This window comes from Alligator mississippiensis, chromosome 2, assembly GCF_030867095.1.
Source record: "Alligator mississippiensis isolate rAllMis1 chromosome 2, rAllMis1, whole genome shotgun sequence".
In the NCBI taxonomy this organism is placed as follows: Eukaryota; Metazoa; Chordata; order Crocodylia; family Alligatoridae; genus Alligator; species Alligator mississippiensis.
This window is the reverse complement of record NC_081825.1, coordinates 277,808,601-277,824,909: the sequence shown is the minus strand read 5'-3', so window position 1 is coordinate 277,824,909 and position 16,309 is coordinate 277,808,601. Positions and strand designations below refer to the sequence as shown.

Sequence of the window (16,309 nt, the reverse complement as noted above, 5' to 3'; positions counted from 1 at the left end):
TAGATCATGCCCCATGCATACTGCTCCATGGATTCAAATGGTCTTTTCAGACTGACTTCAGCAAACAAATACCTTGTGAGATGCAGCACTGCAGCAGTCTAATAGTCATTCAAACCTAAATCAGTACCTTTGGATTTAATTGTTATCTTTTATGTGTTCCTTTGCTTATAAAAATGAAAGATTTTGATAATGGAGATGTAGAGGGGTACTTGATACTGATATTCAGTAGGCTCAGCTTAAATACAGCATATTTGAATCTGAGCAGGAGAATCAGATGATTATGAATAATGAAAACAACGTCATATGTAGGATATGAATATTCAGTGAAGTTAAATGCCCAGTAAAACTAGTTTCATCATTTGCTTTGCCTAATCTCTAAAATTATAAATTATGAGTCATAGCCTCTGGATGATCTAATTAAATCTTTACTAGAGGATACCCTGCTTTCTGCTCAGTACCACAGACAACAGAGCAAGGAGAAGCACAGACCCAGTAAATTTGACAGGGCCCTTCTGACTGTGCTGTAAGTAATGCTTTTTCCTTGGAGAATTGTAAATCATGTTATCTACATGCAAAATAATGCCTGAAAAGTTGTCTGTGGAATTATACACATGCAGGTTGCCTTTGTTCAATTTTAGCCTTGAAGAAAGATCTGCAATGTAGTACATCTTTGTACTGGATATTCCTTTGAAGGGAAACTGCACCAGCATAATGTTTGAAGGACTTAAATATTTTTTTAGTACCAAATGTTGTTTATCATATTGGGAGAGAGAGTTGATGAGACAAGATTTCTTGAAAGCTACTGGAGAATACAAGGAAGAGTAACCTCTGGAGGAACTGTATACAGAGGGCAGGGGCTAGAGGACAAAAGAAAAGGCCAAGAGAGAATCTGGAGCTATAAAATGCATGAGGGCAATTTTAAATGTGAAGGGTAGGTAAATAATGCAGTGTGTTAAGGATGTAGCAGCTTCAAGGCTAGCTGGGTTTTGGAGAATTTGGTGAAATGTAGGAGAATGTTTGTTCATAAAGGCATTGTATTTTAGAAGCTATCCCTTTGTGGAGTGGCTGACTGTCATACATTGTCTGGGTTGGTCCCATAGATTCCACCCTGTTTGTTTTTTATCCAATGTATTGATCAAAGCCGGACACTGCATATAGGTGTAGTTGATACCTGGTGATTTCAGTATTTAAGGATATTGTCTGGGTATTTTGGCATTGATTGTTCCCACAACACTTGTTTCAGTGACTGTCATTTTCCATGGGCACCATCCAGAGTTCTTCTATAAATGTTTTCTCAAGAACTTGCCATTTTAGACTTACCAGCCCTCCCTAACCACCCCCAGCCAGAATCACACTTTGCTCCTACTTGTCATGAGGTTTGCTTGTTCTGTGCTATGGTATCTCCTTCATTCTCTGTGATTTTTCAAAAGTAATTATTTGCAGTTTGGTACAGTCACTCGATTGTTCCCATAATGCTTTGGTAAGGAAGTGCAAGCAATGTGCAGCTTTGTATAGGTATACATTTTCTATGTATTTGCAAAAATGTTTGCCTCTTTACCAAAAGCTACATCACATTTACCAAGGGTTTTATGACATACTAACCACCCAGAGAAATTTCCTTTCCCTCATTAAGTACAGACATTGAAAAAGCAGTTCACTTCCTCCAACAGTGAGGAACCTTTCTTTTTTTATCCTCTTTTCATTAATGAACAGGTCTACTTTCTCTCCCTCAATCCACTTGTGGAAGCTTCTCCATTTCCCTTTCTCTAACATCAATATTGCTTTATTTTTCTTTTTCTTTGCCTGCAAAATGTAACTGAATATACTTGATTAGTTCCCTTCTCTTATCAGTTTTTATTATATACTCCTTTTAACCCTCAGGTTTACAATCAGTCCATCATAAAGCTATAGAAAAAACAAAACATAAAGAACTACAAGTCTCTAGTCTGTCATACGCTAATTCTGATATTTCTTAAGTTACTTCAGCCTTTTCTATGCTTCCTGATAGCAGCATTTTTTTTCTTCCTTGTTTAGTAGATTCAGTAATTTTACATAATTTGTTCCCTTCAAATACAATGCTGTTATCTCTAAGTCTACAGTAATATAATATCCACAGAATTCAAATAGTTTGTGGTCTTTGGTGCCAGATAGTGCATGCATATTATGCTCATGGTAAAAAGAACAATTATTAAGATTATTAAAGGAAATATCTGCTTTTATTTTCTTACAGAATTATAGAAAATGAAGTCACTTTTTTGCCTGTGCTTTTTGCTTGCTGGGATTCGTGCTAACAACCCTTGCCCACAGGATTCAAAGTACCCTCCTTACAATAGCTACTCTGAACTCAATCCAGGTGTAAGCCACCAAGAGCAAGCAGGTCAAACAAACCAAAATACATGGGCTCATAAGATACAGAACAGCATTTGCCAATTTGCATTATGCTTCTACAAGGAAACAGCTCCTTCCAGAAACAAGGAGAATGTGTTTTTCTCACCCATCAGCATAACCGGTACTTTGGCAATGTTAGCTCTGGGAGCTAAATCAGAGACTCTGCACCAGATTCTTAGAGGGCTTGGTTTTAACTCAGAAAATATTCAGGAGGAGGAAGTTCATGAAGGTTTTTGCAATATCATGCAAAAGTTAAACCAACAGAATAATGACATTGAGCTGAATATGGGAAATGTCATGTTTGTGACGAAAGAACTCCAACTATTACAGCAGTTTCGAAACAACCTCAACCTCGTTTGTGGAGAAGAAATTTTTCCTGTAAACTTCAGATATACTAAAGAAGCTGAGGAAAAGATCAACAGATATGCAAATGAAAAAACTAATGGGAAAATTGTCCAATTGGTCAATAATATTGATCCGTTAACTGAAATTCTTCTTGTTAGCTATATTTACTTTAAAGGTAAGACATGTCTCTGGGTCTCCTACCTTGCAGGTTGTCCCTGGCCTTTGTGCTCCTTAAAACACTATTTGTGAGGGGAAATGGTAGCTTGCTTCAGTCTTGACGGCTTACTCATGCTGTTAGTTATGAACAGAGCTGGTCATGTCTTAAAAAGAAATAATTTTCTGATTGGAGCTATTGATGTTTTGGCAAAAATTAAGGTAAAAAATCTTCCTGTTTTCAAATCAGCTGGAATGCTTATAAATAAAACACCATCAGATTTTTTTCTGATTGAAAGGTAAGTAAAATGTATGCTTAAGTAGGCCTAGATTTAGGAGAGCATCCCTATTCAACAGAGCACTTATACGTGTAAATCCTGCTGAATATAGTAGGGATAAAACACATGCTTACAAGCTTTGCTGAATAGGGATAGTTAAGTTCTTCCTTGTGAAGTATGTTCTGAGTTCAGTTCATAGAATACTGTTCCAGTAAACATGAAATCTGAACTAAAAGAAGAGCCTTGTATTTACTCAGATTAACACATATAATAACTAGAACTTTTGCATCTTCCCAGGGCCACAGCTCTGTCAGTATTTATACACATGAGTAATTACACTGGCACAAGGAATCACTCCTGACTTCTGCAGTCTGAAATATTTCATTCTCTTTTCAAAAACATCAGTAGTGTTTTTGTAAACTATTATTTGACTATTATTCTATTGATAGTTTTTCCAATTTTTTATTTAAGCAAAATTTAAAGCATTCATATTTTTCTGTCATTTTTGTACTGCATTTCTTCATTTGTTTCCGTTTCTGTAGGGATTGGCTATACACTGGTAAAGCTAGTTTGAATGTAGTCCAGTTGATTCATGCAGCCCTGTCATTCCAAATGCATCTCTTTTCTTTCTAAGAAACCTTTTCAGGATGGACTTTTAGTTAACAGGTACTCAGAATTCCTTCCTGTCACTATACTGGGCAAAAATTGTGAATTGTGCCCACCCAAACAATTAAACAGGAATGCAAACAAAATACTACATAGCTAGTAAGGTAAAGCTGAGTTATAATCTTAATAAAGCATGATACATTCTAATATTAGAGATAAATTAACATAGGAAAGGTAATAAGGACTTGCACATCATGCATACACAACTACAGGTATCTGCTGTATCTATCCTAAAAATGTATTTATTGTAACAATTGACCTTAGCCAAAATATTAAGTTCCTTACCTGAAATTACTTCCCAGCTCTGATTTAGTGGAAAACTAGCCTTGGGGTTTTTGGGTTTTTTTCAATCTGAAAGAAAATGTGAAGGCCTAACCTTAAAATCTTAACTACTTCTGGTAATTGTGTATGGAAAATAAGAAGGTTTGGTTTAGAGTCTAGGTTTGATCTGGAGAAGAATCTTGAATTTCGGGTGCTTTTATAAAGTATATTCGAATTTTAGAAACTTGTACATTCTCTGTACCTTAGGATTTGGGCCTGCAACTTTTGCTAACAGTTTTTATGACCCATTCTGGGCTTTCTGGACCTGATGATACAAAAATTGGGAGCTTATTTTTAGCAGATTGATCTATTGTAAAACTTGCATGAACAAAATTATCTTATTAACTGTGCTGTTCACAGAGACATTTCTACCACCAAGTAATACATTTCCTTTTGTCTTCAAAATGTTCAGCATTTTATATATTTGAACTCTTGTAAAAGTGGTAATTCATTCTCATTGCACTCTTATTAAGTTCAGGGTAAGTAGTGCTATACCCATTTTGTAGATAGGGAATCAAAAGATGGTAAATTGATGTGTAAACGACCTCACAGTCATTCGTTAGCAGAGCAAAGATTAGAGCTTAGAAGTGTTAGAATCTCAGTTCATGGTTTACTCAACTAGATCAAAGTTTGTTGTATATTTGTTAGAAAGGTCTGTTACTACTAGTAAGTAATCAGAAACAGGGCATTTCTGGATGAATTTTGGACAGTATGAAATACAGATATAAATCTGAGTTTTGTTAGTTTGGCATTCTTTGTCATTTTTTCTTTCCTTGTGAAAAATGCAGTTTCAAAAACTTGAAAAAGTAAATGGGAAATTTGATTTTGCCAACTTTTTATTTCCCACCTGGAAAATCTGAAGGAAATATTTTATTCTGTATGCAGTTGAGTCATAGGGTTCACTTTGTAGAAACGAATCAAGCATTTCATTTTATATCAGTTGGATATCAGTCTCTGTCCACCTGTGTTGCTGCAGATCCCATGAACGTAGGGTCCAAGCAGACAGCTTATTCCATTCAGGAGAATGACAGTAGCTCAACTGGGCAGAAGATAATATCAAACTGTTAATTTATGGGGAAATGGAAGCACTTTGATTCTGTTCAACATTTCATTTGGGGAGACCAGAACTCATTTGATCAGAAATGTGGAACTGGAATATTTTACTTTTTTTTTTTACTTCAAATTTTGTTAAAAGTTCTCTGCCACAAAAAAATTGATATTTCAACTTGTTATCCCTGTTTGGGACAGAAACAAATTTTGAAAGGTGAATTTTTGTGTCAGTCAATAAAGGCAACTTTTCCACCAGTTTTCTACTTGAACAATCTGTAGTTTGAAGGGGAAATAATCACTTGGAAAAAAAGGAAGTTATGTAAGGTTCATTTGGAACTAAATTCTCAGTCTCTCCGAGGTATTCATAAGGATCCTGTCACCATAACTGGTAGGCATGGATTGTAGCATGATGAGACACAATTTTAATAGGCATACAAACTGGCCTTGGTGTGGAACTAACTAAGGGAGATACTCTGCAATTGAGTGACATCCTTTTTCTTCCTCTCATCTACAGGGTATAAAAGAGTTTTCATAGAATAAAATATCTTCCATGTTTCACAGGCGCTTTAAAGCTACTGCCAAACAGGAAAATCCACCTCCCTTAATAGGACACTGGGGAATGTATTAAGCCTCATCATTGAAAGCTGTGCCTGGCAAGTTTCTGGTGCAGAGACATTTGAATCGGTATATACTCCAGTTGAAGAAACTATCCTTTCCTACATAGTAGCTTTAGAGTTTCTTTTAGCTACATCCTGCTCCTTCCTACTTAATCATATGCGTATTAATGTTGAATTATTCTGATTTATGAAATTAAGGGCAGACCCTGAGTTTTTGTGAAGTGTTACAGCTCTCAAATGAATTCTACTACAGCAGTTCACACTGGATGAAGATATACCCCATGATTTCTCATTTTCAGAAATTGTAACCCATTCTCTCTCTCTTCTTTTCTTTTCTTTTTTTTTGTTTTTAATCTGCAGCTGGCTGGGAAAAACAGTTTGATCGCAAATACACTAAACAAAGGGACTTTTTTGTGGATAAGAACACAGTTATTAAAGTCCCAATGATGTTTCGGATGGGCATGTTTAAATATGGCTATGACAGGCAGCTGTCTTCTACAGTGGTGCAGATGGATTATAAAGGAGGTGCTACAGCATTTTTTGTTCTGCCTGATAGAGGACAAATGCAGAAGCTGGAGAAAGGCTTGTCATGTCAAGTTCTGTTTAAATGGAGAAAACTAGTCTCAAAAAGGTAAAATTCTTGAGTTTTCCACTTTCGTGGTGGGCTCATACTGGAAGTCTGGGGTGTCGGACTCAGCTTTGGAAAGGGGTGAATTCATCTCTGTCTTTCATGCAACAACTCTCCTTTTCCAATACCCCTTCAGCTTCATTCCCCCATCCTATCTGCTAAAGAGATCAGCAATTAAATTAATATAATCTTTGCAACCCATATGGATAGAAAATTAACTCTTTTTTTTAAGAGGCAAATTTAGGCTCTACATAACTCCTGAAAACACATGTGTAACATATGTGCATGTGAATAATCCAGGTGCATATTTGACAGTTCTGCTTTAGACAATCAAATTCCAAATTCAAGACAAAGCATGGAATTAAATTAAATACAGTTTTACAATGGTCATTACATTGACTACTAGGCAGTACTTTTTAAACTATAGCAAAACTGTTTACACAAAACTTTTTTATTGAACAATGTATGCCCGCTAGCTGAGGAGATAGCCTCTAGAACTTCCACTGCCCAGTCCTACTAATAGAAGCATCCTCAGTATTGTTCCTAAAGTTAGCACAGAATAAATAGGTGATTCAGAATAATATATATGGTATCACACATGTGAAATAAACTGGAACACACACACACACACACACACACACACACACGCACACTTTGCATCTTTGGTCACATCTACCAACTGAAGGGGCTTCAGTGAATCAGATGACCTACCATTTTTTCTGCTCAGGAGTGGCAAGACTGGGTCTTCTTGAGGTTCTATTTTCTTTTTTCACCTTTACCTCAGTCTCAGCCCTGATACCTCAGGATATACCACAGCAACAAAGAGGATCTCCAAGGGGGAAGTGATATGGCTTTCACAAACCAGATAAGGGGTTTAGTTGTAAAGTTTGCACAGTCCTCTTCCATGTGTCTGCTGTAAGTAAATCCATCAAGTGGAGATAATGTAGAATGGGGTACAGCTGTGTGGAGTGTATTTCAGAGCATTTTGATATTTTATAATTATGGAAAAAGAGTTTGTCCTATTTTTAAAGTCCAAGACAAAGTATCAGAAGACCCATATTCTGTTCCTGGTTCAGCCACTAATCACTTTGTGCTTCTGTTTCTCCAACTTCGAAATGGAGTTGGGAGAGGTGTTTATTGCTGTTGAGATTGTTGGATGGAAGGTGTTGTACAAGAGCAGAGTGTTACTGTCACATAAAGAGGAACCTGTTTAATGTGTGGCTACTTCAAAGACAACATGCTAAGGAAAGCTGTGCCCAGAGTCTCTTCTTTTAATGAGGTGGTCTGTGAGCCACATTTCATTTCTCCCTTCACACTAACAGCAAGCAAGGCCTGGTGGACTGCCTTGTTTAGTGTAATGTGATGGCCCACTGACAACTGTGTCATTAAGATGGCAAGTTTAGCATCTCCTGCCAATGATCAGGTGGGAGGAGATCAGCATTCAAGAAGGCCATAGCAAACCTGCTTGGTACCTACAATAATCCTAACTCCCAATTCAGGATGTGCTCCTAGATGATATCAATCTACTAGCACTTTTAAATGCGGATGCCAGATATAACTCCAGGAAAAACTACTAAAAAATCTCTGCCAGGATAGCAAGGGAGAGACAGAGAGGTATTAGTTGTTTTACAGATAGTACTGAACTATTCATTGTCTATATATCTGACTAAATCTATATAAACCAAGGACTTGCAAAGGTTTTGATTTAGGAATTAGATATTTTCAGTGTGCTTTGTTTCTACCTTGTATCAAAACCAGTAACATAATGAGGGATTTGGGGGGGGCATAAACTCTGGCTGCTGACTAATGGGGTGGCTCCAGAATGGAGGCGGGAGGCACCAGGGTGGCAGCAGGAAGCTGTAGGCTGCAGCAGTGCAGAGTGGGACAAGAGTTCCTGTGTTAGTGCCACCCCCACTGTCCATGGGAGATGCTGCTGGTGCTGCTGCAGGAGGAGGTGCCCAGCCAACAGGTACTAGGTTAATCCTGTCACAGCTGCTGCCAATTGAAGGGTTTCACAGTCCTGTTCTACCTACAGGTCTATGGCACCTGTGAGAGGTGTTAATTCTGTAGCTGTTGGGGAGTGAGGCTGCCCTCCCTCCCCCACATCAGATGTGGCTCTGGGTGAGACTACCCACCCATATCCCTCTTCTGTGCTCAGCACACCTCCCTCCATCATAAACAAATTAAACATCATATATTCTTCTTCCCTTTGTCACTTTCCCCCCCCCCCTTTTTTGTCCCCTCTGTGTTTGATTTAATTGTTAAACTTAAAGGCCAACATTTGCAGAAGCATCTAGAGACAAGTGCCAAAATTTTCAGGTGTCCAGCCTAAGACATGCAAGAGGAGATTGATTATTCAGAAGGTGAATGATCAGAACCTTCTGAAAATCAGGCATAGTTAAGATGGCCCAGTGAGGCACCTCCAAATCATTAGTTTCTTCTGCAAATCTTGGTTGAAGAGACTGAGACAGAAAAATTACCCTGGAAATAGGAATACATTGCAGCCTATTTCATGACCACTTTGGAAACAGGAAATAGATGGTTAGATAATTGACCAGCAGGTTTTGGAGTCTGATCCTGATTTCAGAGTCTATTGATCATCTCTTCTGGTTATAGACAGAAAAAGGAATTACCCTGAGTTTGAACCAATGTCCATTAAAATCAATGGGAGTTTTCATTTTCTTTAGCAGACATTATTGCACCAGATTTGTAGGAGGGGGAAGTAAGAAAGCTCTGCTTGGATGGGCTGCCAAAGGACAGGGCAGAGAAAAAGACTGAATGGTGGAGTAACCAAGAGCTCGCAGGAGCACAGTTTCAGTCCCACATTACTTAGAAATATGCTTAGAAGCTGTTCTTAAAGAAAACTGTCTTTTTTAAGCACCTCATAGCCTTTCATGTATTTATTGCCCTGTCATCCTTGTATGATAGGGATGGTCTGTAATGCCCTTTCTACAGGTAGGGCGATGAGGCACAGAGAACCTAAGGGTACAACTGTTTGGCCTCTGAGTGAGCCTCAGAACAGAGCAATGCCAGGAAATAAATTCCACCCTCTCCTGCTTACTCTGCATATTCTCAGACTTGCAAATTAAGAGGTATAGATGGCTCAGGGGTGGGCTGGAGTAGTTTGGGCTGGCCAAAAGTATGTGTTCTTGCATTCTGGAGTTTGTTTATTGGTGGCAGTGGTGGGCTTGTATTGAAAGCTGTACTGACCTATGCTAAGCAATTTGCCTGCAATCGCACACAAAATGTGTGTCAGAACAAGAGGTCTAAATGTAAGTCTCCTGAGTTTTAAGCTAGCCTCTTACCTTCTCTTCCATTCTTTCTCTTCACTTCCAAGGTCATTTATTCTGAAACTTCCTGTTTCTGAAAAATTAATATCAGATGAAATCTCTGTCACAGGTCTTAAACCTACTGGGTGTGTCTACGTGTCACTAATAAGCAGAAATAAACTCCAGAGTTTACAGCTCCTGGGAAGCTCCTGGATGTGCTGTTTACACGTGTGTCTGGACCACAGCACATTGAGCCAGGTCGAAGCAGCCCTGGGTGGCTTGGGGCCTTGGGGGTCAACCTGCCAGCCTGGGGATGCTCTGACTGGGCTCCACGTGTTGAGGAGGGCCTGGCTGGGGCACAAGGCTGCTTCAGAGCTGGGTTGGCAGGCAGACAATAGAGCTGTGCAAAACAGCACCGTTCTGATTCAACTTCTGTTTCAATGATTCGACAGAACAGTGTTTAATTTCAAGTTTCATTTCATTTATAAAGCACTGTTCCATTTCATTTAATCGAAATTGTTTTGCTGTTTCAACGCTGTTTCGATGTTTCACCCATAGGTTATTATGGGGAAATATAAAATGCAGCAGGCAGGCAGATTGGGGGCTTGCCCGCACCCCTGGGAGGGTTGCAGGGGCCGTGCCAGAGTCCTAATGGGGGTGCGAGCCCCTGATCTGCCTGCCAAATGAGAGAAGCTGGGTGCTGCCACCTGGGACCAGTGCTGGGAAGATCAGTGCTGCCACCGGTCCCAGGTAGCAGCACCTGGGTCCTCTCATCCAGCAGGCAGATCAGGGGCTTGCCTGCACCCTCAGGAGGGCTGCAGGGGCTGTGCTGGAGTCCTCCTGGGGGTACGAGCACCCAATCTGCCTGCCAGGTGAGAGAAGCTGGGTGCTGCTGCCTGGGACTGGCACCGGGAAGCTTGGTGCCACTGCTGGCCCCAGGTGGAAGCATCCAGTTCCTGTCACCCTACAGGCATATCGAGGGCATGCACCCTCAGGAGGACTCCAGCACAGCCCCCACAGCCCTCCCGCAGGTACCGGCTGATAGGAGCCAGGTGCTGCTGCCTGGGGCCAGCAGGGTCGGTGAAGATCAGCTCATGTGGGGACCTGCTGCCCTGATCCCGGAGTGGGGTAGGGTCCCTGCATGAGCTGATCTGCACCAGGCCCCGCATCCTCCTCAAGCCAGCTCCAGTATGGCAGCATCAATCTTCCCAGCGCTGGGTGTGGGCTGTCATCTGGCAGGTAGATTGGGGGGCTTGCACCCCTGGGAGGACTCCAGCACAGCCCCCACAGCATTCCTGGGGTGTGGGAAGCCTCCGAACTGCCTGCCAGAAGACAAGAGGCAGGTCCTGCCGGCTGGGACCAGCACTGAAGCAAGTAAGCCTGGCTTTGAAACTCAAACATTTCAAAACTTTTTGAAACATTTCAAGTTCCCTTGTTTCATTTTGAAGCTGTTTCGAAGGCTTTTGTTTCATGTCGATTTTGCTGTTTTGAGCTCAAAACGCATCAGAACAGCTTCGAAATGAAATACCGGGTGAAATTTCACACAGCCCTAGCAGACAGCCCCTGCACTGAAGCACCTTCATGCCTGGTGAGCCAGGTCAGTCTTTACTTGTGCACTGTTGCGCATGAAAAAAACTCCACAGCAGAGTAGTACTTCTATTTACAAGAATTACTACCCTTTTTGGAGTTTATTATTTTCCTGCACCCCAGTAGGGGTGCACATATAGACACTGATATGGTTATTGCTAAGTTAATTATTCAGCTCTGTAGTAAATGTCTTGTGTAGCCATGCCCACTATGTGGGACAGTGGGTCTGTCTACAGATGCAAATAATCCAAAGCAATAAACTCTGGAGCAGTTTGAGTCAGAGTAAACTACTCCCAGGTGCAATGTCTATATGTCACCCAGGACAGAAGCTATTTGAGCCAGGGCAGAGCAATTTATGCCAGGACTGCTGGGCCCTGGGTTTTGGGTGGTGGCTTTGGGTAGCAGAGGGGCTGGCCGGGGCACAAGAGTGCTAGAAGTGCAGATCTATGTGGCTAGTGGCAAGCAGGGGTCTGGCCCCCTGCTAGCTGGGCTGACTGGGCAAAATTTACACCAACGATCAATAGCTACATGTGCTTTTAATCACAGTTAATTACCCTACTATTCCGAACAGTAGAAAATTAGTTTACTGTGGCCTAATACCATCACACATATAGGCAGTGATGCTTCACTCTGCAGCTAATTAGTTTACTCTGTGGTAAAGCATATGTGTAGACATAGTCGATGAGAACAAGAAGTTGTCCCTACTGAGCCTGCAGAGTACTCTGATATTGGATTGAAATGTTTAATAATTTTCTTGCATTCCTCTTTGGACAGGCTAGTGGAGCTGTATCTTCCAAAATTCAACCTTTCTGAGACGTATGAACTAAAAGGCTTGCTTAATAGAATGGGCATCATTGATTTATTCACCGATAAAGCTGACCTGTCTGGAATAACTGGGACACCCAGGCACAGGGTTTCAGAGGTAAATTATGTTTCTTTCAGTTTAATGTTTTATGTTTAAAAGCATTCCTTTACAATGTCTCTGAGCAGAAACCCATTTAAAAGGTCTTTGCCATTGGTAAAAAGTGGGTGAAGACGTGTAATACTCATCCAAAACTAGTTAGGCTGCTTATGCTGTTCAGTTGTATCAAATTACAGCAATACAGTGTTTGGCCCAGAAGGTTTCTCTGTTGTACAGGCCCATGCTACACAACGTCTTCACCATCTCACTGGGTGCATCTGTATAAGACATTTACTGTGGAATAGATTAATAAGCTCTCCAGTAAATGTCTCAGCATCTACACATGCAGGGCTATTAGGCTGGAGTAAACAAATAAACTGCAGCACCACACATGTAAATGCTGATGCCACTGTCTGGGGCATGAGGGTGCTTCAATGATTTTTAGGGGTTGCAAATTAAAAAACCTTGAAAACCACTGCACTAGTCTATAGGTTAGGCTGCATGCACACACTCTCCACACCTTTTGAAGCTAAGCCATTGTACAGCAATGAATTCAAGATTCTTTGAGCCTAAGAGAAAGCACAAACAAGGTGTCTGTAGCTTAGAACTCAAGGCATCCCTGATAGAGAGAATCCTGTTGCAAGGACTGATTCTGTACTTTAAATTAAACAGTCATTCCTGTGAAAGTCTCAGGCTCTGCTTCTCCTCCCACTTGCTCCCCCACAGATGAGTACCCTAACCACCAACCAGGTTGGAGTGTTGTTGCAACCATGATGGTCAAGGAAATGTACAAGAGGATTTTTTTTAAAACCACTGGACAACAATCATGCTCCTTCACATACACACAAGCCTCCATTTATACAATTCTGCCTGCTGGTTAAGGGGGTTGTTCTGCAATCATTATTAACCAATGCAATTTACCCTATAGGTATAGGGCATGTGTAATTGTAAAGTTCTCAGACTGATGATCCTTATGGACTTAACTAAAGTTGAACTATAATGGCTTGGAAAGAAGGCAATAGGGGATTACAGGTATATAGTTCTTAAATGATGAGACCCACTGTTTTAAAATATTAGGTATTTTTTTCCTTCTAAACAATTTAAAATCTCTTCTTTTTTCAAGAGGTGTGGGTACTTCCTGAGCATGTGTGCACACACACATGCGCACACACACATGCCCATGCACATGCCGTCCATTGACAACAGTGTGGACTAGTCCTGATTCACACTTATATAAGTAATAGAGAAAACAAGGTCAGTGTTCATGATAGTATTACTATGCCTCTGGAATAGAGATAAAATTTTTTTCTTCCCTTGCTGCATATAGATTATTAATTCCCCCCCCCCCAGCCACTTTATCAGTTGTCAAAATAATATAAATACGTTTTTGCTTTGTGCTTTTCAATCACACTTGTCTACTGCCCATTCCTAATCAGTTGTTTCTATCAGCACTTCAAGATCCAAAGAAGTTAAGTTCATTTTCAGTGAGCTGCTTTCAACTCGCAGAACAGTAATATTTATTTATTTCCTTGTAGGCTATTCACAAGGCCATGGTGAAAGTGCATGAGTCTGGTACTGAAGCTGCAGCAGGTACTGCCGTGGAAATAGTGCCAATGGCTGCTCCTAGTAACATAAAATTCGAGAGACCATTCCTGTTTTTTATACAGTTTAAAAACAGTGTACTCTTTTGGGGGAAAATCCTGATACCAAAGGATAACTAGTTACTCTGCTTCTGGATACTAACTATGCCTGATTACAATCATTGTTAAATAAACATTATGACCTGATCAGTATGGAGTTGGCTTCAGAGGACTCTTACATTTCCCCCTGTGATGCTGCATGTTTTCTTTATTAGCTGAGACTTTCTTTATTTAAGTGATTGGAAGATGAAATCATGGCATATTAGTCTGGGCTCATATTAAAAGAAAAAAAAGGTTGAGTTTGGGCAGGACTCAATACATGTGTAAAAGGAAAGATTCTTTGTTAGACAGCAAAGAAACATTTTTCAAGAGGTGAAGAGCAGAAATAGGCATGGAGATGACTAAATTATGTCTGCTTCTTCCTCCCATCCACCTCTACTCTATGTAAAGCACACTTTTTTGCATACACATTGACTGGCAAATCAGTACAAGTTGCACTGTTTTACCACTTGCATCTATTTGTTTGCCAATTTACAGTTCAGTCTAGTAAATTTGTGTTAGTAAGTGTAGTGCTTACTGCTGTTTGTCACCCACTGCTGATCCATGGCCCAGTATGGTCCTCTTATGCTAGTTAGGCTGTTGCAAAAGGACGGGGTGGGGGGCACACTGGAAGAGGCTACCTTGTGATGTTGTGTAATTTTCTTCATGGGAAGTTTTAAAGAAAAAAATTAGACAAACAGCCATCAGCAATAATCCAGGTATATTTGATCCTTCCTTAATGTAGAGGGTGGAGCCAGGTGATATCTTCAGATCACTTCTACCCTGCATTTCTATGAGGAAGTTCTATGATCTCCCTAGTGCAGTGATTCCCAGCATGGTGCCAAGTACCCTGGGGTGCCTTGAGATCCTTTTAAGGTTGCCACAGGGTGCCAAGCAATTTAATATTGTTTAGTTTTTAAACATAATTCACCAGATAAACCCAAAGATTCTTCCCTGCTGTGGTCTTTCTGAGTTCTTTGCAGCAGAAGATTTGCTCTATTCTTTTTTTCAGTCAAAAAACAAGTGAAAACTGAGAGCTGGTATTTTCCAAGGGGTGCCTTCAATCTAGAAAGGCTGAGAACCACTGTCCTATTGATTAGCACTGAGACAGAGGGCCCATATGCTACCTCTGTAGGAGCCTGAAGCCCAGGGGCATTCCAGGGGAGACTGAAGAACTGGGTCAGACAAGAGAACTGCAATAAGAGAAGGTATGACCAAGCTCTCCATAATGGGCCACTTCAGGAGTGTTGACAGATCTGTCCTAGCAATTCAACACTCCTGAAGTAGCCCACTAAGTCATTGAACAACAATGCTACTTGGGTCAACCAGGCAGCTATTCTAGCCCATGCCAAAACCCAAGTTGTCTCCATGCAAACAGGAAAAACATTTTCCCTGTGTTTCTGTGCCAGGGGAAGAATGTATCTGCCCCAGTGGAATCACTCATGGTAGCAAACACCACTTCAGCAGTAAGCATTTGTAGCATCCAACCATTATCCTGTAACTTACACTACCCTTTACATAACTGCTTATTTAAAATCACAGGGTCTTGAGGTGCAAGCACTTTATGATCCCAAAATATACCTTAAAATATCTGCACTGAGCTCCATGCCTGCTTTGTACTTAATACAGGAAACTCCCGCTTAGCGCTCTTAATTGGTTCCTGAAAAACCAAGCATTAAGCAAAATGAGTGTTAAGCAAAACCAAAAGTATTTGATGACCCAAGATGGCGACCACAGTTGTTTTTAATGACCCAAGATGGCAACCATAAGCATTATAAGGAAACTCGCTGAGCACTAAGTGAAATCAGGTATGAATTTAAAACGAGCGTTATAGCGAAATAGCGCTAAGCGAAACAGCATTAAGTGGGGGTTCCCTGTATAGTCACAGTTGTACAGGGTCTGTCTTTAGTGCTAGGATACAAAAAGTTCTCAGATCACATTTATAGTGAAGATGCCTATTACTTTTTTCATACTTTTATGTTACCTTCATGCTATTTTCCTCTTGTTTTAGGACACCTCTCAATGTTTTGTTTCTCTACCAAGCTCGTGGTATATTTCCTGGCCTTTATGTTTGACCTTGAATAATATGGTTGTCTGTGTATGGTCACAGGAATGGAAATTAATAAACAAAGTTAAAAAAATTAAATTGTTTTATGTCATTTCTATGGGTCAGGATTTCTACAGGTAGGACACATGGTCTAAACAGTCTGTCAAACATAACATCAACTATGTACTTAACACGTGGCAAAGCTATTTTACACCTGCATAGAGATACCTCTAGTGGGCTTCCTAGAATCCTTTGTTTTTGTATGTGCAAGTGTGTGCTTGTACATGTACTTAGTAACCTCTAAGCAACCCAAAGCAGCATCTCTTGCTCAGTGTGCAGTAGACAGTCCAAAGCACAAATTGACCTGATCAGCCATTCAT

General features: G+C 40.5%; 1 protein-coding gene across 1 annotated transcript; it reads left to right on the top strand.

The window, feature by feature from the left end:
- Nucleotides 1–424: 424 nt before the first annotated feature.
- Nucleotides 425–16,028, top strand: LOC102567485 (alpha-1-antitrypsin-like protein CM55-MM). The gene is made up of 5 exons (XM_014596407.3): nt 425–523; nt 2,231–2,908; nt 6,179–6,449; nt 12,077–12,224; nt 13,739–16,028. Exons 2-5 carry the CDS (start codon nt 2,242–2,244, stop codon nt 13,922–13,924), a joined length of 1,272 nt encoding a protein of 423 aa, XP_014451893.2. The 5' UTR covers nt 425–523; nt 2,231–2,241; the 3' UTR covers nt 13,925–16,028.
- The last annotated feature ends 281 nt before the right edge of the window (nt 16,029–16,309 follow it).